General features: G+C 42.7%; 1 protein-coding gene across 3 annotated transcripts in view; it reads left to right on the forward strand.

The window, feature by feature from the left end:
* Positions 1-22096, forward strand: part of LGR4 (leucine rich repeat containing G protein-coupled receptor 4) — an 81528-nt gene that overhangs the window by 37243 nt on the left and 22189 nt on the right. For all 3 annotated transcript variants that reach the window (XM_055814019.1, XM_055814021.1, XM_055814020.1), the window contains exons 3-4: positions 13300-13371; positions 14966-15037. In XM_055814019.1, coding sequence (XP_055669994.1) covers positions 13300-13371; positions 14966-15037 — 144 coding nt within the window. The remainder of the gene's footprint in view (positions 1-13299; positions 13372-14965; positions 15038-22096) is intronic.

A 22096-nucleotide genomic window follows, 5' to 3' on the forward strand; every position in this document is an offset into this window, starting at 1 on the left:
TGTAGTCCAGTTTTTTTCCAAGTTCTTCATAGTTAGGCTTACACTGAAAGTTGAAAAACCCAAAGAATTCCGTTTTCCCAACTCCAGATGACTGGGAGATTTCATTTCTTCCCTATAAGTAATTAAGCAATAAAACCTAACTGGTGAGCGTGCATGTTGTGTAACTTCCATAAACCCTGGGGTGTGTCAGGAGGTAAATAGAAATGGCAGAGCCTTCAGCCATCGCCTATTGTGCTTGTTGCCTAAGAGCCATTTGCTACGTGTACCTCATTGTCCCCCTAAATTCTGGTATTTTGGTTTGTGAAAAAAACAGGCTAGCATTAAGCTCAGAATTATCTGTGAACACCCAGAAGTTTTAAATCATTTCTAGCACGCTTACTTGTTATGTTAAAGCAACTAAAACAAAACCCCAACCACTCTACAGTAAAAATAATACTTGCCAAATGTTTAGACTTATTTGAGTTGATGATCATTCCTTAGTACAATAAGAAAAAAATACAGTTTTCATTTAATGTTCGAGTTAGCTCCTGCAGCTGCAGAGGTAGGAGAATCTCCAGGAAGATTAAAAAGAAAAACTCTCCAATTCAACAGCTCTCACAGATGCAGAAAGACAGGAAAGTGACCGTGAGAGCAGAGCTGTGAGTAGCCAGTATCTGTGTGTGGTACTTTTCAATTGAAAGCCGGTAACCGAGACTTGTGAGCTGTTAGTGACGTTTTGCAGCAGCAGCCTGCGTTAAATGAGAAGCCTCTTTGCAGAGGCTCTGGCCATGCCCATCAAGAGCGAAATGAGGAAGGTTTCTTCCTTTTCTTTAAAGACCTGGTTATGGTCATCCATGCACAAGTAAACTCCAGGTTCCCTTGCTTCAATTAATGTTCTTCCTAGAGGGAATATTACAAAGTAGATTGAAACAAAAGCAGCTTCCCTTCACCAGTACCGGACACATTTTTGCTATATTCTGCCCATTTTTTTTTCTCTGTGGGACAGGGCACGGAAGTTTCAGGGTCTTTATTTTTGCTGGTTGTGGACAGAAAACCCCAAACTGTCGTACTTCTTACGGTACAAGCACAGTTTTCCCTCTCCACTCTAAAGATGATTGCAAACTTTTTTCCTGGCTTTTATTTATAGTTGAACTGATCCAGATTCTGACTGCCAGGCACTAGGAAAAGTTGCTTTTTCAGCACAGAAACCTGGGTGTGAGTCTCCACACCAAAGAAAAAGAGACATAGTTAACGCAAAGTGGTGTTGAAATCTGTGCTAGAAGTGACTTTTCCATCTGGAGCTTTTCCCCAGAATTGCATGTCTAAAGCAAATGAAAATCCCACGAACTAATGGGAATGCAGTTAAGTACCCACACCACTATGGACTGGAGAAGCGATTTGTCCAGAAGACAGCCCCGGATACCTTTCCCTTTATTCCGTGCTTTAGCCTTGCCGTTTGTCAAATGCTGCGGGAGGTTAGTCCCTGGCAGAGTTAGTTAATTAATATTGCAAAATAGTATCGCAGAATTTAATTGAATGTAAATGGGAGGCAATTAGATGTATTATGTAGGCAACTGAGTCTTACACAGAGCACATATAAAGAGGATGGGATTAAAAAATCATAGTAGGAGCCATTTAAAAAGGGGTTTGTCATTTCCTTAATGCAATGAATTATTTGGTAGTCTGAAGAGACTTCAGAGGATGCTTTTCCAAATCCTAAAGTGAACACTAGCAAATAAAAGGAAAGAAGCAGCGTACCAGACTTGTAAAAGCTGGCTGCTCAATTAAAAGGTGCCTTCTATGTCACCAAAGGGGGAGCGACCTGGGCGCTTCGACTTACGCATCCTGTCCTGTTTTTAGATGTGCTGGGTTAATCTGGGGGCCAGGTGGAAGAGGACAACTGAAATGGAGCTAAATAGCCATGTTTAGGGAACTGACTCCCCTGAGAAATACCAAATTTGCAGTATAATCTCACTTCTTGTACCTTTGAGAAAGTGCCCTACTTGCTCTCAGCCTCGCCGTGCGTGTCACCGTGTAGCACGCTTATCATATGTCTGTAGGATCCTTGCACTATTTATAATTGTTATAAAAATTCTCCATCTCTGTGTAACTGATACCCATCTGGAAGTAATTTGCAAGTGATTGAAACAGCAATGGTCAGAGTCAGCAAGGAGCAGACCACCAACAGTTTTGCCACAGCAGTTAATGAAGTGTATTCTCCAGAAAATGCTAACATAAATATGCTGCAGCCCTGAACTTGATATGGAAACTAAAAATCCTTGAAGAACTTGGCCACAGTTTTCTAACCACACCTTAAAGTATTTATAGAAAGCTAGAAGAGGGAAATATAGTTAGATAATGGGGTTTTTTTGGAGAGCAGAAACCAGTTTCCAGTGTGAATTTTTAACTAGGAGAGCCAGGCTGTGTTATGTTTTGATGCTTTTCTAAATGGTTGCAGTTCCTTCTAATATTGTTTTCTAAAGTAATCCGAAGGATTTGAACTCTATGATAATCCCTAAAAAGACACTCTCCCATCAAGGAACGCAAATCAAAATTATTTTTATTTTTGGCCAGTTTTCCAGTCTAGCTTCAGACAGTCGAACCACTTGAATAAGGCGAAAGTCTCCCTGAGTTAATGACTTTTTACCCTTGTTATGATTTCCACTCTTAACCCTTTAAAAATATTGTTGTATTACTTGCTATGCGCTGGCGGGAAAGGTTTAGATGATGAGGGTTTGGCTTGTCTGGCTGTTGGTCCACGTGCGAGGCGGTGGGGAGGCAGAGGGCAGCAAGCTGTCCTGCTCTCTGTCAGTGGGGTGTCCGTGACAGAAGCACATGGTTGTCCAAAGGGGAGCCCTGGTCACCCCGCAACCGGTCAGTCCTGGGCCAGCGCTGTGACCTTCTCCAGCAAGGGTTAGGGAGGATGCTCTCTGACTGTTGTGGTCTTGAAGACCGTATTGTGCCCAGTAATACTGCGAGGAAAATAATCCCTCCTGAAAAGCATCAAGAGGCAGCAGTGCTCAGTTACCTTCGAGATGTGTGCTGATGCCAGGGTCTGCTGCGTTTCTGGGTTTTGTTCATAGTTTCGCTTCTGTGACGCTACCTTCAGAGATACATTTTTTTTTTTTTTTTTTTTTTCCAGTCAAGGGAAGAACTTCATGGAGATCTTTATTTAATGGTTGGTGAGAATGGTTAGGGAAATCAAGTGATAAAAGGAAGAAAGTTTTCGCTTTTCTGAAAGACAATGCTAATCTGCTTTTGGAGAGGTGAATAAATGGCAAGTGAGAGACCGCACGCATGCAACTGTGACTTTTCAGGGAAAGAAATAGTGCAATTGAGCATTTGCTTGACTATTTAATTATATCCATGCTGATTACAGCACTAAGAGGTCCTGCTTAAACATCTTACCTTCCCCCCTCACCACCACCACCCTCAGCGAGAGTCTCTGATCACAGCTTTTAATTGACAAAGCATGTTTTAAGAACCTAAGGATTAATTAAAATGCATACTGGCAGTGAAAATGAGGTGTTTTTGTCATAAGGTTGTAATCAGGGAATATCTGCAAGGGAAATGTCTAGAGTTATTTTTCCTCTTCTCTGCAGCTGAAGATGACCACCTGGCTGAAATGTCACAGCTGCTTGCTTTTGTAGTATCTGTTTCAGTGTGTAATTTAGATGGTCCCCTTCCTTCTAATACCTGCATCGGCACCAACTTGTATTATCCTTGGGGAGGGAGGGGGAGTGTCTGTCATTTTTTATTACTTTGGTTTTATGAATAAGACGTGTTTTGGAGTTAAGCCAAGGCCACCAAGGCTGAGCTGTTAGTTTGGGATGCAGTGTCTTTCCTCACCCGGCTCTGGAACGTCTGGTGGAAGGAGGCTTTTTTCTGTCCTTCAGCATAGTGTCTTGAAGGTGGCATGTGAATGTTGATGAGATGGTGCAGTTTCTCTCCCTATCATAAACACGAGTCATTCAGGATTTGTCATTGGAAGCTGAATGGAGACGAAGGGCTTGTTTTGAGTAGAAAAGGTAATGATGGATCTTCATGAGGAAAGTTGTCCTGATGCCTTGTGTTAGCTAGCTGATGTGTGGGAACTGAGGCTGTGGTTAAACACTCTCCTGTGAAACTAGTTGGTACAATTGGAGACGTTACCACCCCATATCTGGCTATTCAGCCCCACTAGCAGAGACTGAGGAACGAGACGAGAGCTCTCTTCAGCTGCTGTGTTACAAAGGCAGCCAGCGTAGACGTCCTCTGTTGATATTTCAAAAATAGCCGGGTGACGTTGGGTTGGAAGCCGATGAGTGCTCTTCATCCATCTGCCAGCTCCGAATATTTGAACAGCTGGAGGAGGTAATTTCCTCAGTTACTTCAGCTTGAATTCCGAGAGGTAACGTTTTAATGAAGAAAATGCAAGGTGTAGGTTTCACGTGTGGTAGCAAGTTTAAAGCCTAAGCTTTGACTTGACCAGCTAGCATACATTAGAGATGTTTGCTGCCTTGTGTGCACCGGAGCTTCAGAAAGTGCGTGTTGTAACTTGCACCTTCGAATTCTAGTCAAGACAAACCTTTAGGCAAAGACTCCCAAGTAGAATTAACCACAGTCAGCTAAGATATTTTTAAACTTCACCTACTTGGTCTGCACTAGATGCTAAATGATGTTTAAAAACATGTTGGGCAACCTGTGTTTAATTAGTGTTTTCTTACCGTGCAAGTCCTAAATCAGTTTGATTCTGGATGAGTTTCAATCTTTCTGATACAAGAATGTTATTTCTGTAGCTTGGAAGGTTCTTACTGTGTCTAACAGTTGCATATTTTTCCTGTTTGTGGGGACAGATGCTAGTAGGTTGAGTAAATTCCATTGGTTTTAGAAGATGAGGAAGTTTCTTTCCAGTTTCTGTTTCTACATGTTAATTTCGAATGTTGGCATGGTTGTGTGTAAGGTTCCCAACGCTGGTTATTCTGCTGCAAGTACTTTTAGAGGGAATCGAAACTTTTTCCTTATCTGTCGTCTTCGAGTTTCAGCGTTCAGCGTTATTTGCACATGCGCATGCACACAGGAGCTGGCTTGGCTAAATGGCCTGGAGGCTGAATTTTGTGGTGGTGTTATGCTTCAAGACCTGTCTTACGAGCCTGAATTTATTATGCTGCCTGAGCTGCCAGGTTGGGGCTGTCAAAACGTATAAACCAGATAAGAAACCTCTGGAGGCTGAGCAGTCGCCTCAGAAGCTCTCATGCTGCGTCTGTCCAGGTAGGGTCCCCCAAAGAGTGCTCGTCCCATGCAGTCTACCTCCACCTTTTGGGTGCAGGAATTTGAGTGTGGGACAAAAGATGTACGTGTGCAGGCAAGCAGGTGGCCGGTTCCAGGCTCAGGCCTCAAAAAGAGTCACATGTAGCTCCGCAAAAACCTTAGATAGATGGAAAAGCAGGGGAAAAAAAAAATCCTGTATGTTGGAGGTAAATGCATTGCCCCTGTGCTCTGAGAAAGTAATTGGGTGCATTCTGTCATCATAGTGTCGTGGTGCAACACTGTACGTCACCGTAAGAAGGCATGATAAGGAATAAAGTAATTGTTTTTACCTTCTTTCCTCCCCTCCTCTTGGGTGGTTATATTTTGTTAAGTTTTTTGTGAGTACTGAGGTACTCTTGCCTAATTAGCATTGGCAGATCTTGTCCTGGCATGGAAGTAGTAACAGTACTCACGTAAAGTTCTTTTCTTGGCCTTCTATATTAAAATAAAATTCTAGATGATTCTGATATTAATTTTTTTCCCCCCAGCTGAGAGAAGGTTAACAATTGACTTAAGTCTGAAACAAAGAATCATACTGAAAATTACTCCCATTTCTTTATGGTCATTCATTGTGAAGCTGTCAACAAAACCTGGGGCTTGTATTTACCCAGTATGTATCTGAAGTGGTTAGAAAACTGGTAACAGAGGATTAATTGCCAAATACACGTAGATTTGATCCGCTTCCACATTTTGCAGTGTCACTTGCTAGATGCATAGCTGTGCAAAAGATCCCATGCCTGGAAAGCCAATAAATACCAAGGCAAGAGATGGTACGGAAAGATTGGAGCAACTTTGTGGATTTACTATCTCAGCAGTCATTTTCTCACACTCTCGTGTCTAACGATCAGCGTATTTCGTGATCTTGGAAATCTTCTGAACTTCTAAATAGCACTCTCTGCTAAAAGCACAAATCTGTAGTTGATTCAGTTTTTTTCCTAGTTGATCAAGGCCGAGCTTGGTTGCTTTCATCTCTGTGTCTCTGCTGTACAGACTAGGTAAGTGAAATGTTATTTATCATTTGGAAGGAGCGTGTTGATGCTGGAAGAGCTCCTGTCAGTGCAGTGTAGCAGCCCATCTGCTGGTCCGTACGGGCAGCAGAGAGCCCGTCTCCCTCATGTGCTGCCCTCTGTGCTGCTCGTGATGAGGCTGGTGTCGAATCCACAGATCTCTGAGTGCCGGACTCCTCTGAACTGGATCTGTCCACTACAGATTCCCCTCTGCTTTCGCAGCAGCGCACTGCTGTGGAGGTTGCTCTTACAGCACTGCGAAGTGCCCCTGATCTCTCAGCATCCACCCTGAAAAGCAGAAATTTTAATATTAGATATGGCTTTTTGAGGGGATGGGAAGAAGAAATAAAATCCTGAAAACCAGCCGCCTCCCCCCTACTCTGCCACTGAAGTGCTTAAGTTTGGGCGTCATGGTGAGAAACATGGAATGTTTGTCTCAGTTAGCTCTTTCTCGAGTAAACACGGTGATGTCTGTAATGATTGATGATTGTGCAGTGAGAAATTAGAGGGAGATGGAAATCCAGAGCGGCAGAACCTGTATCATCAGCATATGGAGGCTCACCCGAGCGCCTTGAGGTAGCTATGGAGGGAAAGGGCTACCACAGGGCAACATGTGCAAAGGCAATTAGGGAGATGGTGGCACATTTTATAAAAAAAAAAAATGTAGTTTGCTTTCTGCTTTGGAGGTGAGAAAAATCGAAGTTGCTTGCTGGAACAACTTGTCATTACTGCTGTAGATGAGTTGCTTCCAATTTTCAAGACATGGTGTTGTTGATTGTTTAAGACATGTCCTTGTTAGAAAATTTGTACAAACGTGTGGTTTTTTTGCTGGAGAATACTAGCTGGGACCACAAAGGCAGCTTGCTTCAACAGCTCTGATTGTATAATTGTTTTAGGTTATATGTATTTCCTTCAGCACATAATGTGGTGTAGCCTGGGGGCTCTGCTTCAAGGAGGTCTTGCCCAAATGCAGATACCACTTGCAAATTCAAAAATAGAGCATGTTTTGCATGGATGGGAATGCTTGCTTTCTTCAAAATCCATCATAATTTATGTCCCTGTTAACAAGAAAATAATATAATTATAAATATTCTTTGATAATCCCTGAAAAGCAATATCATAGAGCCATGTTTTTGTCTTGCAGTGGGTGCTGGCGACTTGCTGACAGTTTAACAGTAGAATTTATGGACAAGCTTTAGACTGCTTTTAATCTATCAGTTCGGTTTACTTAGACATTTTAAATTTTTTAGACAAGGAATGCATTTTGAAAACAAGTTATTACCCTGAAGTCCAGTATAACTGTGAGAGGGCTGTAAATGCTGGAAAGGAAAAGCTCAGGAGGAGAAGTGCCTACTCAGCTGGATGGAGTTGGTGCAGTTTCAGTGCTGGTTGTAGTTAATCGCTTTCTTTTTCGGTCCTGATGCATCTTGGCTTCTGTACTCATGATTTTATAAATAGTGGGTGAGGTTGTATAATACTGAAAGTACTGCAAGCAAAGGAGAAGGATACAAATGCATTTTCCATTAGCAGCAGCAGAATAAAGTATCCATTTAGTTAAACTGGCGTGGAAAAATTGGGAGTAGTAGTCTGTAGGTTATTGATGGCTTCACAGCAGTGTAGCAGGCTGCAGCTGACAAAAGTCCCAAAGGGGCTGTTTGCTAATCGCAGATAAGCAAAACGAAGTTTAGTCCGATGATAACGGCTTCCATTGACCAGCCCGGCCCCTTGCACAGCTGCCCAGCTTGGGTGGGAGCCGTCAGCGCAGGCATGCGCCCTGGCCGGGAAGGGGGTCTCGGCTCGGGGGATGTGGTGAGCCCCTGCTCTTCTCCTGCAGATGACCGTACCTCTCACGTAAAGCTTCAATCTTTGATGAATAAATGGTGGCACGTAACTAACTGTGCATCACCTCTTAAGGAAACCAAAATCTGTTCCGCAGTGGCTGCTTTTCTGGAATAGGTGGAACCTGAAGCTCTTTCCTTAAGTTTGAGAAAATTGAATCCATGATCCCCAGCCGGTGTGTCTGAGGCATTTTCAAAGGTTACTTTTGTTTCAGGAGAGCATGAAGTAAAATTCAAGTTGGTGTCGGAAGCACAAAGAACCCTGAAAATGGTGATGTTAGGGACAGGCATGTGAGGATGGCAGAATAGCTTGAAGTCAGCAAAACCCTAGAGAAATCGCAAAAGTGCAAGTGGAGAAGCAATGAAATACTTTCCAGTGGGATGAAAATAGGTAGGTAAAAGTTGGAGAGCTAAAAAGATCCTGAGTGGGCAGAGGGGCAGTGGTGCATGGTCTGTAAGGGATGTGGAAAGCTCAGCCTTGACTTGATCTTGAATTAGGAGTCTTAGGTCTTACCAGAAAGCAGCTGATGTACAAATAAAAATAATAAATCAGGTGACTTACTATGACACGCCAGGATTGCAATCTCTGTCCTTAATACGAGTTTTCATTGAAGTACGATTACAGTTGATCCATGGAAAAAGTAGACAGTGTATTATTACCAGAGACAAGATGGACAGATAAGGTTAGGAGGATCCCAGAATACCACCAGGAGGGGAAAAAAAAAAAACCCAAACCCCCCAAAAAACCCCCAAAAAACAACACAGCAAAACCACTTTGTGTATGTGCATGAGATACCCGGAAGGACAGAAGGAGACCTAATTCTTTGTTCAAGTAACCTGACGTTCACCGCCATCTGGCATGCAAGACAAGAAGAGAGGTTTCCAGGTAGCTTGTATTTCATCCTATCAAAACGAGAGTGATGGTTTTAATTGTTAGAGACAAAAATGTATCCCTGGGACATCCTCCCTGATTTTGGCGTGACATCAGTGATCAACTTGGCTTGGTTAACATGCAGCCGGGTTGCCAGATTCATAGTTGCAGAAGTTTTAAGTTCCCAGAAGAGAGAAGGCAGTCTTTGCTGCTTTCAGAAGACTTTCAGTGCAAAACGTTATGTTTGCTCCGTATTCTGGGAATGAGATACCATGGAAAATAATGCCCCAGCCAGACTGTATCATGATTTCTGTAGTAACAACAGTGACCTCTGCAGCTGGAGACCACTGGCCGTGTCACTTAAAATAATGAGTAGAGGCTATTGCTCACCTGTATATGATGGGATAGCGGAAGTATTTTGTCCCCTGTATGTCCTACTCTGTTGTCCTGCTGTGTTGAAAGAGATTCTGTCTATTTGAATTTGTCCAAACTCACAGAAATTTTGTCCCATTGGAACACTCAGTTTTTTAAAGTAAAAATAGAGGACTACAGTGTTCAATACTAGGCTTTTACAAGGAGATTGCTGACCTAGAAGGAAGGTACGGAATGTAGTTGTAGGTTACAGCTGTGATTCCGCTGCAGAAACCTCCAGGGTGTAACTCAGATCCACTAATTCAGGATACCTGTGCTCCTGGGCAGAGTTTCCAAATGAGGGGAGTCAGGATTGAGGTAGCAGGAAAGCTCCTGTCCAGTGAGATACCCATTTACACCCCACTTCAGGTGATGCCTGGAGAAGAGACAGCAAATGAAGTTTTTGTAGCGTAGCAGGGCTCTTGACAGTGGTCTGTGCTGCCTGTAGTGTCTCTGTGGGTGAACCTGTTTTCCAGTCCTCTCCCTTCTGGAGAAGGAGCTCTAACTAACGGGGATGTGCCTGGACTCAATAACAGTACATGGACTTTTGGACCAGGTCTCTGAACCTGTTTCCACTCGGGATGAAGAGAGGGATGGTTACATCGCTTTTGCTGCATGAATGTAGGGCTGCCTTCGGGTGCCGCTTCGTGGTGGTATGAAGTTGTCCCACCACAGAGAAGAAGTTTCCAGAGCTGGTCCTGAGCAGGTTAGTGAGTCTTGCAGCGAGGAAAGTTGCTGCTTTTCTGTTGTGCTGGCCTTTGGGGCTTGGTGAAGCTGTGATTATCCTTAGCCTGTTTACTCTGTGTGTGTGTGTGAGAGAGAGAGAGAAACAGGGGGCCTTTTAAAACACTTGGTTTATACATGATATTTGAAAATCTGAATGCAACTATTTTTGAGGCATGCTGAAAGGGGGTAATGTGGAAAACCTGACTGGACGATTTCAGTGATGTCTTAATTTGCATGTTGTACGTGTGCTATATTGCATGCTCATATTTTTTCATTTCTCTCTTGTAAAACAAACCTGGTTAGGTAAAGAGATCTTTCCATCCTCTCGGGTGCTGCATGCCGCGGCAGAGGGAAGCGCGCTGAGAGCGGCGCGTGATGCGTTGGGCTTCGCCTGCTGGAGAGCTGCAGTGGAACAAGCAGCCACTCTCCCCAAGGCTAGGGCCTGAATGATAAATGTATGTTTGGCAAACTGATTAGTAAAGCCTTTGCACACTTGGCTAGTTGTATCCTGTTTCCTGGAAGGTTGCCAGATGGAGGAGGAACGGAAATGTAATGTATTGCAAGGGTTGGTTGGTTTTGTGTGTTGGGGTTTTTTTTTCTGTTGGTTGGTTGCAAAAAGGCTGAATAAACAGGAGTTGCCTTGAGGTAGGCAAAGTCTTGCCATTTGAAGTCAAGCAAGCCTTGCTGTGGCTCAGCTGTAATTTGTTTCCAGTGCTCTGTAGCTCATGTTAGTGACACTCTGTGAGGTTGGGGGAGGCCATTCAACTGGATTTAGTTTAGCTCTTTTAAAACAAATTGTAATCCCCCACCTCTTCGGGGGGAGGGAGAAGTTCCAGCAGATGCCTGCCGAGCCACCCGCCGGCCCAGTTAACGGGGAGTCTCGGCAGAGCTGCAGCCAGAGCTGCCTGAAGCCTTTACCAGAGCTGCTGCTTCTGGAATCCTGTGGTAGGTAATCAACATCAACTAGTAGTGTCTGAGTGCCAAAATAATTTGGTGCTATACCCTCTGTTAAATTTTGCTTGATTTAAGGATTTCTATTTTGATGTTTTTGAACACTTCTGCAAAACAGGTGTTTATTTTTAGATTAGTGGTGCTCTGGTGTAGGGACCCAGCATGTGCCACTAGTATTTCTGTTTACAGTGAACTTCTTGGGAAAGAAAGCCATTAAATGCTGCAAACTTCCCTCCACATCCCTCCCAATAAAGTTAATACAGTTGATTTTGGCAGCTACTGACAACAAAATGGGTTTTAGGGGAGTGTTGAGTTGCCATCCAGAATTTTTCTGTCCTGTTAAAAATTCGAAGTATTTGAAAAATGTTACAGCCCTGAAATCCTGAGGTTGTTTGCAGACAGGAGATTTCAAGAATAAGTATAAATTGATTCTTTTAATTTTTCTTCTGGCTTCAGAGCTGTTTGGTTATACACAAGCCATGCAGACAACCTTTTTCTCAGCAGTCAGGAGGTGTCTTTTTTTTTTTTTTTTTTAGGAGAGGACGCTGAGATTTAAGCTTGGAATGTTGGAGCCATAGCTGTAGTGATTGGAGTGGGCGTAAGAATACAAAGGCTAATTAGCAAGGTCTACTTTAACAAATAACAGTAACACAGTTTTCTAAAGTGGAATAGTATCTGCTGCTGTGGTCACCTTCCCGTTCACAAGAAGCCATCCTCTGCTCCCTTGGCTTATAAATAAAGCAATCTACCTTTGACAAATAGATTTGATCAACATAACTAGCATCCTTTGTATCAGGCAGCATGTTATTAAGTCATTTGCTGTGTTGCAAGCACCTTTATGTAGGCATCAAATACTTTGGGTAACCTCTTAGGTAGTTAGAAATAGGGACTAAAATAAAAACTTAATAATGTTCCTATGTTCTGGCACGCTGGTACTTGAGATGATGCTCTTATTAGTTCTTTCACTTGCCTCTTTGAAATAGTATTTTCCCCTTAGTGTGGCTGGCTTGCTTCACAGCACCCTGTAGCAGCAGAGGTGGGGTTTGATATTCTGTAACCTTTGCACATCGACTGGTTTTTAATTATTAACACTTCCTGCATTGTACGGAGCATTTCCACGAGATGATTTCATTGCACGACCTTCTCCACCATTGCTCTTGCTTAGCTGGGATATGGAACCAAGTCTGAAAGCAGATACTTTGGCTGAAGCGATGGCATCTTTTGGCAGCTATGGATTGCCAGGTGTTCTGCATTATTGTCTTTTACCCTTAAAAAAATACCTTGTGTCACAACTATTAGCCGCTCAACAAAGGCTGGACCACACAAGGTCTGCCGGTCAGGGAAAGGGTAAAAAGATTGAAGGAAAAAAAAGAGCGGGGGAAGGGGGAATGAGTTGTCTGAAAGCAGCTGTTCTAGCTGCTCTCTGCTTTGTGTTCTGCAGTGTCTCCTGTATTTATTACTTTCAATATCGTGGGGGTTTTCGCAATTTACTTTGTGTTTGTGTTGAGCAGTCTTAAGTTAGAAACAGGCCACATCCTGAGAGAGAGCGTGAGAGAGCACGGCTGAGGATCCTGTTCCCTTTCTCCCTCCCCCAAAACAGTTTTCTTTCTTGAAAAACTTTGTCCAAATAGCTGACCAAAAAGATGAAATATTACCAAGATTACGTCTTGGTATTGTCAGCAGGCATCCTGTCAATTGTCAGCACTGTGAACGTACTGCCTGCATGTGAATATCATCTTCACATTTGTGATTCTCGTAGAAACTTTCCCCTGCCTTGTGCTAGCATCTAGCCATTTGTACTGAACTGCATAGTTGCTTTAGAAACTGCTATAGATTAAAAACTATAAATTAAAAACACATGGGTACCAGAGCATGTGTTTCAGCAGAGCAATGCTCAGAGCCGGAGGATCACGTTAATAGTTGGTAAATGCACTTTGCAAACCTAGTACCATAAGAAGATTTTTTTTTTTTAATCATTCTGGGTTGTGTTTTTTTTCCTAGGATGTTTGCAAAAGTGTATCCCTGAGGCAGAGTAATGCATTCTTGTCATGAAAAATGTGCAGTGGCTAAAATAACTGTTGCAAACTTGGAAGATCATGAATATGGCATAACTGAATGCAAAATGCTAGTTGCTTGCAAGATTTGATATATTGGTGATTTTCCTTGTTAGATGGTTGTAGAAGTACTGTATTTTGTGACTGAAATTATTATTGCAATTTTTTTCCAGGCGACTGGCTGGCAATGACCTTTCTTTTATCCATCCAAAGGCCTTGTCTGGGTTGAAAGAACTCAAAGTTCTGTAAGTAATCGGGTTTTAGAGCTTCGTAGCTAGCTGTATGCTTGCTTAGTGCACAGCCAACCTCTTTACTGGTAGGCTGGAGGAAAATTTTTCTTGGCTCCCCCCGCCAAATTATAGCACTACTTTTTTGTTGTTGTTGTTGTTACAAAGCCTGCTGTAAGTGGTGATGATGAGCAGTGGTGAACTTGACTAAACTGTAGTTATTGTGTTTAATTAGAACAGTTACTTGCTTCTGAAGTATATTTTGTAGCAGAAGAATCCTAAAAGGTGTATGTAAAGCTTTTTCTCCTCCACCCCCTCATCTTACTATGACTTACACTTACAGGTGCCCAGACATTAACAGGTAGTACTAGTATCTACAGAGATTTAAAACACTGTTTGACCTTTAAACCATCCCATACCACTGATAAGAAATAAGTCCTATCATTTGATGCTTCTGTAGGTGAAAATGACTACTAGGAAAAAAAAAAAAAAAAAAAAAGATTAGAATTGTGTGCCCTGTTTCCCATATCTTGTTTTCCTTTCTGAGATAAGGATATTAATTTCAACTGTTTTTCCATAGCTAAGGATAAAAAGAGCTTTCTGTTGTTGGGGATTTTGAAAACCTCTCTCCAGAAATGGTAGCATTTATGCTGATGTAAATATTTTCAGTTGCTAGTAGGGTAACAGATAGTTAATTAAACAGATAGTTAAAAAAAAAAGTGTAAAAGGACCCAGAAGTTGTAACAGAAGAAGCACAAAGAGACAGCATAAGTGGGGTATGGATGAGGAAACTGCCCATCTGCAATACTACTTATGATGATTTGTAAATTGAATGCAGAATGTCAAGGCTCTTGAAGGTACATCCGTCAGGATGCTCGGCACTAGAAATGCCCGAAATTCTAGCAGCTCTTGAAAAATTTGGGACTTGGATATTAATTGTTAACTTGTCCATTTGCATTTTACACCAGTATGCCCCAAAATCTAGTAAGATTTATAATGTGCGAGATCTCAGTCATTTACATTCTCTTTATAAAAAAAGAGTTCATCATGCAGTAATATGTTGTCCCATAAGAGAAGTTCTTAAAAGACAAAACCCCAGCCTAACGTAATTCAGCTTGGCTCTAGTTTCATTCTGTGTCTTTTTAATGTTGTGCCCAGAGGTGCTTTGTTGTGAACACACTTTGTAAATTAATTGTTAATGCACTGTGTATTGATGCGGCTTGAAGAAAAATTAGAGGTTTGTGTATTTTGTAGCATGTATAGGGTGATTTCACAAGAAAATAATAAAATATCATTCATTGTAGCAAATTTGTACTAGTGTTAAGTTGTTCAACCTCTTCAGTGAGTTCCCAGGGGAATTTCAGTGTGTTATGTCAGAGGCTTGTTCTCTGCAAATTAATGCAGTTAATTAATGAGTTGTAAATAAAACTGAAATAGGCCATTTTTTTGTTTCATCGTTGCCTTTGGGTATCTGGTCTGGATAATTCTGCGTGCTTTTGAGTATGCTAGAAGTCTGTGAAACCTTAACAGGACCATGGGCTCTTCTGTCACCTTTACTGTTGATAAAGATTATTGTCAAATTCTGCTTTACTGACACAGTGGCTTTTTGCAGAACACTACAGAACAACCAGCTGAAGACTGTACCGAATGAGGCCATCAGAGGATTAAGTGGTTTACAGTCCCTGTAAGTTTTTTTTACTTTGCTTTTGTTCTTGTATTCTTCTCCAGGTTCCACTTTCAGTCCCTTTGTACCCGTTTGCTTCATTCTGTAGAGTTTTGAAGTGTAACCATGTATGTGTAATGCCATACCTGGACTTTCTGATACTGCACTTTCAACTGGAGCAAACTTACCCAACTGAAGTCCATGAAGAATTTTATTAGTCACCTTTGGTGGGGTGACCCAAATCCAAACTCTTTCAAAACCCAAACGCAAAGGTACAAGATTGCTGTATAAATGCACTGGCGGTGGAGTTAAACATTTATCATCCTTCTTGCATGTCCTGAGGTGTTTAAGCAATTTTAAAATGTTGTGCAAAAGTGAATCGTGCCCAAGTCTTTTGTATCTGGACGGGGAAAAGGGGTTTCTGGGAAGGAGTATTGCTTGAGACACGCATAGTATTGGTTTTATGGGAAGGTGTTGAAATCAGACAGACAGTTATGAATACCTCAGCCATTATTGCTAGTTGCTCATAAGATATTTCATATGTGCTTATACTATCTTATGGCTTATTATATTTTATAAAGCATCTTAATCAGACCTTAATAGTTAGTTACAGCTGTCTAGGTGGTAGATGCTTATCACTGTGATGAAGAGGCGGAGCGGGGAAGGGCTTCAAAATTTTTCCTCCTTTCTGCTTGCCTACAGAGAGAGAGGGCAGATTATCTGTTCTCTCGGTGCCAAAATTCAGGTTCCTGGCCTAAGATCCTGTTGCTTTCAGTGTTGCATCAGATTATGGAATAGTTTTGGGAAAAAAAAAAAAAAAGTTTTGCAAAATAACTTCACAAACTGTTGCACAGCTTTTGTAAAGGTGCTTTCTGCCTTCTCTGAAGTTGGATGTTGGCCGCCTCTTCTCATAGTTGCTCAGGTATTCCCGCCTTTTCCATCTAAAGAAAGCAGGGTAAGCAGAGCACGCGGCAGGCTAGGATTGGCCGCAGGTTATCCCGGGAGCCTGCGCAGTGCAGGGACGTGCCACCCCCCAGCGCAGCCGCGGCCCCACTTCTGCTGGGCTGCTTACCAGCCAGGACCTCCCACACGTCACGGCTCGCAGCAGGAGAGAGTGGTGAGGTTGGATGCCACCAGCTGGCATGGACTTGTCCAGGTTTTTCGATTCAAGAGTAGGATAGATACAGGTTTCCATTTGCAGCCACATTCAAATTTAATGTCCACGTTTCCCTCTTGCTGTAGTGCGTTGTGTAGCAGAGGGAGTAGCTTGGTCTTGAGGGCTGCGGTCTGCTTAGTGCAAATACTAGTGCATTGTAATAAAAATCCTTCAAATTACTTGATGTGAAATAACCCTTTTGTAATTATTTAAAAAAACAAAACTCCTTCCTGGCTTCCAGCACTTCTGTGATGCCAAAAAAAAAGAAAAACAAGCTACTTTAAAAAATACTTTTGTTGTCTACAAATCATCCATTTCGTTTTCAATGAACTTGCCTTTTCTCTACTTATGTACAGTAATGTTTGTTCCCTAATTAAAGTTTAAAACAGTAAATCTCCAGTTGCTGGTTTGCTGATAATTTTATGTGCGGAAGGGACAAAAATAAGGGAAAAATAATGAGTATATAAATTAAACCAGCACCACTCTCTTTTACGTTCTTTTTTTTGTTTTTTAATGATTGGAAAGAAGGTGATGTTAGAGCCATTTAAAAAAAAAGCAGACAGTTGTTGGAAAAATTAACGGAATGATTGTGTAATACTGTATAATGTAACCAGTATAAGCACTTGACAGAACATTATTGTAATTTAAATACAATAGTAACAATTTAAAGCTTGGTGAGGTTTCCCTTTCTGGGAGCTTCATTTTTCACAGGCAAATGATAAACTGTATCAACTCTGAGGAAAACAAAATTGAGATTTCAGAATAGGTGTTATAAATACGGTGGGTAAATCAAACTGGAAGTCATCAGTGTCGGAAGCTCTGGAAGATTTTTTTTTTTTCCTCCTCCCACTGCTGTGGATCAGGCTTTGCGTTTTGCCTCTCTCTGTTCCTGAGAAGGATATCTGTCTGTATTGCAAGATCTCCGTAACTTGTTCAAAATGGCAGCAATTTGAGAATAAATTGGTGTTTTGAGACAAGTATAATGAGAAAGGTAAAGCTTTTTTCCCATGCAATTTGTTTGAATTCCCATGCAATTTTCACCAGAATGCACTTCTGTCATTTTAAGAAAATTCAGGAAAACTCTCAGTTTATTGCCTCGCTCATAAACTTACAGTGTAATTATGCATATCCCCTGCTAATGTCAGGAGCGCCTTCTGGCAAAGGAAAGTCAGGCTGGTCCTCTGAATTTTGTGTGTGAGCATGGTAACCTAAGTGTCAGCATGCTGCTTTATTAATTTCAAAAGAAGGAGAGAAAAAAAAAAAAAGAGGAGGAAACAGTGAGTTAGTTATTTTCCTCCAAAGGAATTTGTGTCAAAAATGAATTTCAAGCTACTGAGCTCCTGTGACCTTCTTCTAAACCCAACAACTCTGCAGAATATATGTTAGAAAACCTGCTTCTACCTTTTTAATAGATAATCTCCTTCCAAAACCTGCAAGTTTAAACATCACTTAACAAACTCTGTCTTGGCAGTTTCCCAGTTTGCTCTGAAGCATCTTTAGGGGGATTTTTTTTTTTCTTGGTGAAGGCACAAATTACTTGCTCATAAAACTTCATAGTATATTGATAATCATTTGGTTTGCAGCCCCTGTAGAACTCTGCAATTTCTCTCTTAATGTGCTCCAATTCCTAGCTGTGTAGGAAGACGGTTGCCACACTGTATGTATTAACAAGCCCCGTAAACATAGCTGGGTGGAAATTAAGAAGATGGTTACAGGAGCTTCATGATCTGTGATGTTTATATGATAGCTGGCGAGTAGCCACTCTGGTTCAGAATACTAAATGATAGCTCTTTATTTTTCTGTTTACATGGGATATTTTCCCAGCTTTGGCCTCCGAAGGAGAGTTGGAATAGAGGTGGTTTTTTTTATTGAGGTGAAATCTAGCAAAATGAGTTTTACGGAGTGGAAGCTCACTGTCTAGCACCCCAGAAAAATTTATCTGATGGGATGTATTCTCACGTTGTGAGACGCCGTGATACCTGGGGCTGTGGGACTGCATGACTGAGGCAGAAGGCACTGGTTGCCTGGCTTGTGCCCCTGGCTTTGGGTAGCAGAAAAACCTGACAAATAAGGAGCTTCGCAACTATAAACAGTAGTCTTTGATGCATTTCAATTCCTGCAAAGCATTGAAGGTGAGGTTTTGCTATCGCAAGGTAACGAAGTGGCGTACTTTGTACTTTAGATTTGGAAGTGGTGTCGGTGAAGTTTATCGGCGACCCAAGGGTCACAGGGAGAGCCGGAGGTAGGGAAGCGGTGTGCTGCTCCAGCAGCCTGGGCAGAGCCTGAAAGGACCAGGAAGCCTTTTCAGAGGGTCACGGCTTTAAGTGCCTTAGCGTATTTGACTGGTGGTGACTGACTTCGTTAACGCTGCTTGTTCTTTCTGAGCTTTGACCCAGAATGCGGGGATTTGTAAAATGGTTCTGTAAACTACAGTAACTTCTAGGGTTGCTCTAATTCACCCAGAAACCCAGCTATGAATTCTGAGTCGTAGCACAGAATATTCTAGCGCAGTCCTCAGTGTGTGACTAATACTAGAACTATGTTACTTAAAGACTTCTACATGCTTTGGAAAGGAGTGTTGTATTCCATTTAAATTCAAAAAAAACCCTAATTGCCACTAATTTTAGCAAGCATTTGCCATCAAATCCAGGAGTCGTTTTTGAAAGCCTGTCAATAGCTGCTATCGGAGCTATTGAAGATGATTTATGCTAATTGTATTCAGGAATCACCGAGTTACTGTCCCTGCACATGTGCGCACATGCCCGCACACAGACAATATGAAGGCATTCTGCAGCAGCAGTTCAAAGTGCTGCAGCTACGCTGTTATGCCAGATTCCCAAACTGCGGGTATTGGGATGCTGCCAGTGTGGTACTCAACAGCGATAGCTCCAGCCTTTCTCTTCGTGTGGGTGTTCACCTGAGCTGCAGGGTAAGTGTCTTCATGCATGTGGTCAGCAGTCATTTTCTGCGGTGCCCGGTAGCAGTTCTGGCTCCCGAGCCTGGTCTGCTTGCCGCCGCTGCGGCATCATAACCAGTTTTGCAGTCTGCCTTCCTATCTCAGAAGGCTGGAGCAGGCTGGAGGCAGGATGAGGCAGGAGACACGAACATGCTAAACTGGGATGTGATTATATTTTCTGGGAGAGGCAATTGGCTTGGCCCAGGCAGGGAAGACTGTGGTCCTGCTGTGGGATTGAAAGGAGCGAGAGCAAGACCTTGCTTTGCAGGGTAAAGATGTACAGTAGAAGGGTGGGGACAGAGGATGGAGGCGTTATTGCAGTCAGTCAGGACATTTAAAATATGTGCTGTAGCACATATGTGCTACAGCCTTGCATTTCTAGCTTTTCCTAATTTCAGGAAGGATTTCTTACACTGATCAAGTTACATCTGTTTTTATTAACAAAAAACCCAAACCCAAATCTAATTTAGAAACACTCTGCTAGTACCGTAATGAAACTGCACGGCTCTAGGCGGTAATTAACTTTGGTGACAATTTTAGTAGCATAAACCATAAGTACGTTGAAAGGTGTCAGAACGGAAGATCCCTGAATTTGAAGAGGACTGTGCAAACGCTGTCTTGTATCAGAAAAATACACAGTCCTTTTCCAATTCTGCTAATTTTTTTAAGAGTGTTTTGTGACTTTTTTTGTGATTCTGGATTATAGAGTTTTGAAAGACAGGGGTATCTGGGAGGATGGTCTTGTCAGGGAGATGTGGAAGATGTTAATTAACAGCAGTGGCTAAATGAAGTTAAGAAGTGTTATATGGTCTTGCATGTAGTGTGCAGCTTTAACAGTGGCAGGTGGTTTTTCAACTAACCCAACTTTTAATGAGTTGTCTTCAGAGGATTTTTTAGTTCTGTGCTTTGCTGTTATTAAAAGGTTAAAGCGGACCAGCCCTCAAGTGAGTCTGCCTTAAGCTACAGGATTAAACTATTGGCACCAGAATGGGAAAGGAAGAAGTTCACACACATTTTCTTTTCACCTGCAGAACCAAGGCAAACTTAAATATGCTGAATATGCTGTTCTCCCTTGCATTTTTTATTTTCAAGTAAAGTATGTATAAGAGCTCTCCTAAGCATAATTGATTGTGCTGAAAAATCTTTAAATATGCAGCACTTTAAGTATACTGCTTCATGAACTTTATGAACTTGCTGAATGACAAGAGCCTCATTTTTCTGCGCCATGTTCACTTTTAGAAGCTGTTCTGGTTTCTTGAAAGTGAGGTAGGGGCATTTCTTGTGAGCATCAGGAATCTCTGGGATTTTTGTAGCTCCCTCTCCCCACGCACTCTCCAGTTGTCTGGGCTTGCTTCAGGAATTGCTAATGTTTAAATAAAAATCAGGAAATTATTTAGGAACAGAATAATCAGTGCAAGTTACACAGCAGGTAGGTAAAGATCAGCTGAATCCTCTATGAGTAATTTGCAGCAAACTTTGTATGATCTCTGACTGGTACCATCTTAAACATTTAAATTGGAGAAATAAATGGGCTGGCACGTCAGTACCGGTGGCTGCAGTAGCTCTGGCATGTATCATTTGTGTCTGAGAGCTGCTGTAAATTTGTCTTTGAATAAAGCAAATCCTTGTATTGATGTTCTCAACACCTAACGTACAGAGAGCTGCCGCTTGATAAAGCGAGCAAACGTGCCGAGTATTTTAAAGTACCTCTGTTAACACTGTGGGTTTATTGCCTCGCATTGTAGCAGAATTTCCTAGGTACCAGGCTTATCAGTACTCAACTTCAAAACCTAAAAATCTACTCCACTGTTATTTGAGTGATTTCTTTGTGGTTTTTGAAGGAGCACTTAAAAAGAGCAAAGTTGTTTAACGATTGCCATTGAGCCGAAGTGGTTTAACATGAGTTGGGAGTGATTTTCTTTTCATGAACGCCAATGTTAAACTCCTGCTACTAAGTACAAGGCTGTTAAAATTTCCTAGTGGCTGAAGCCTGGAAGGCTGCGCGTGGTCGCAGGTGAGAGCTAGTGAGGCTGGCATAGGAGCTGAGAACAAATCTGCGACGGTCTCCTCTTCCCAGGCACAGAGCATTAACACGGTGTGTGGCAGTACGTTCATTACGAATATTATTACGAAGGTGACGTTTACGAGATGTATCTTGCATCCACAACACCCAGGTGCGTTTTGCGGCGAGGTGCATGGCTGGCTCCTTGGGGAGCCTCTACAGCGATGGTGGCTTGTCCCAGGAGAGCCTGGAGGGACGGCAGGATGAGAGCAAAAGACCTTTTTTTGGTTCTCCCCTTACAAGCTTAGTGCCCGGCTCTGCCCCTTGCCTTCCTGAGCCCTCTGGGCCAGCGGGGGTCACACAGAGCTGCAGATCTGGCAGCCTGGCTGCACAGTGACCCTGCCTGTGTGGCCCTTCGGGAGGATGGGGAAAGAATAAACCAGATGTTCCTCCGGTGCTGCCCAGGGCAGCTGGAGGAGATGTGTCAGTGTGGTCCCGGAGGCCTCCCTGGTGCTACCTGCTGGGGACACAGGCTGTAGGGCACCTGTCCTCAGCCGTGCTGCTGGGCAGCCCAAAAGGGGCCACCACTATCCTTTCCTGGGTGGTCACCTGGCCGTTGAGCCTTGCTAACCCCATAAGTGGGCACTGTACCCCGTACCAGCGCTGCTGTGCCCGCTCCATTGGCGAGCAGGGCTGCTGCTGCACTTTGGTGCGGTGCAGGAGGGGCTTGGCTGCCTCCGGGGAGGTCCTGGGGAAACAGGACATGCGCTGACACTTCTCTTAAGCTCCCAGTGCTCCAGAAATGAATAAACGTAGCAATGTGTTTTCCTGACTCTCCCTGCCCATCCCCAGTGCAATGCATTTCAAGAGCCAGGTCTGTGCAGTGCCAGCTGTCTGCTCTCCGTACACCAGCCTACGCATGGCAGGCACAGCCCAGGATTTGTAGCGAAAAGCTTTATGAAAACT

This window comes from Falco peregrinus, chromosome 9 (genome assembly GCF_023634155.1).
Source record: "Falco peregrinus isolate bFalPer1 chromosome 9, bFalPer1.pri, whole genome shotgun sequence".
Lineage (NCBI taxonomy): Eukaryota > Metazoa > Chordata > Aves > Falconiformes > Falconidae > Falco > Falco peregrinus.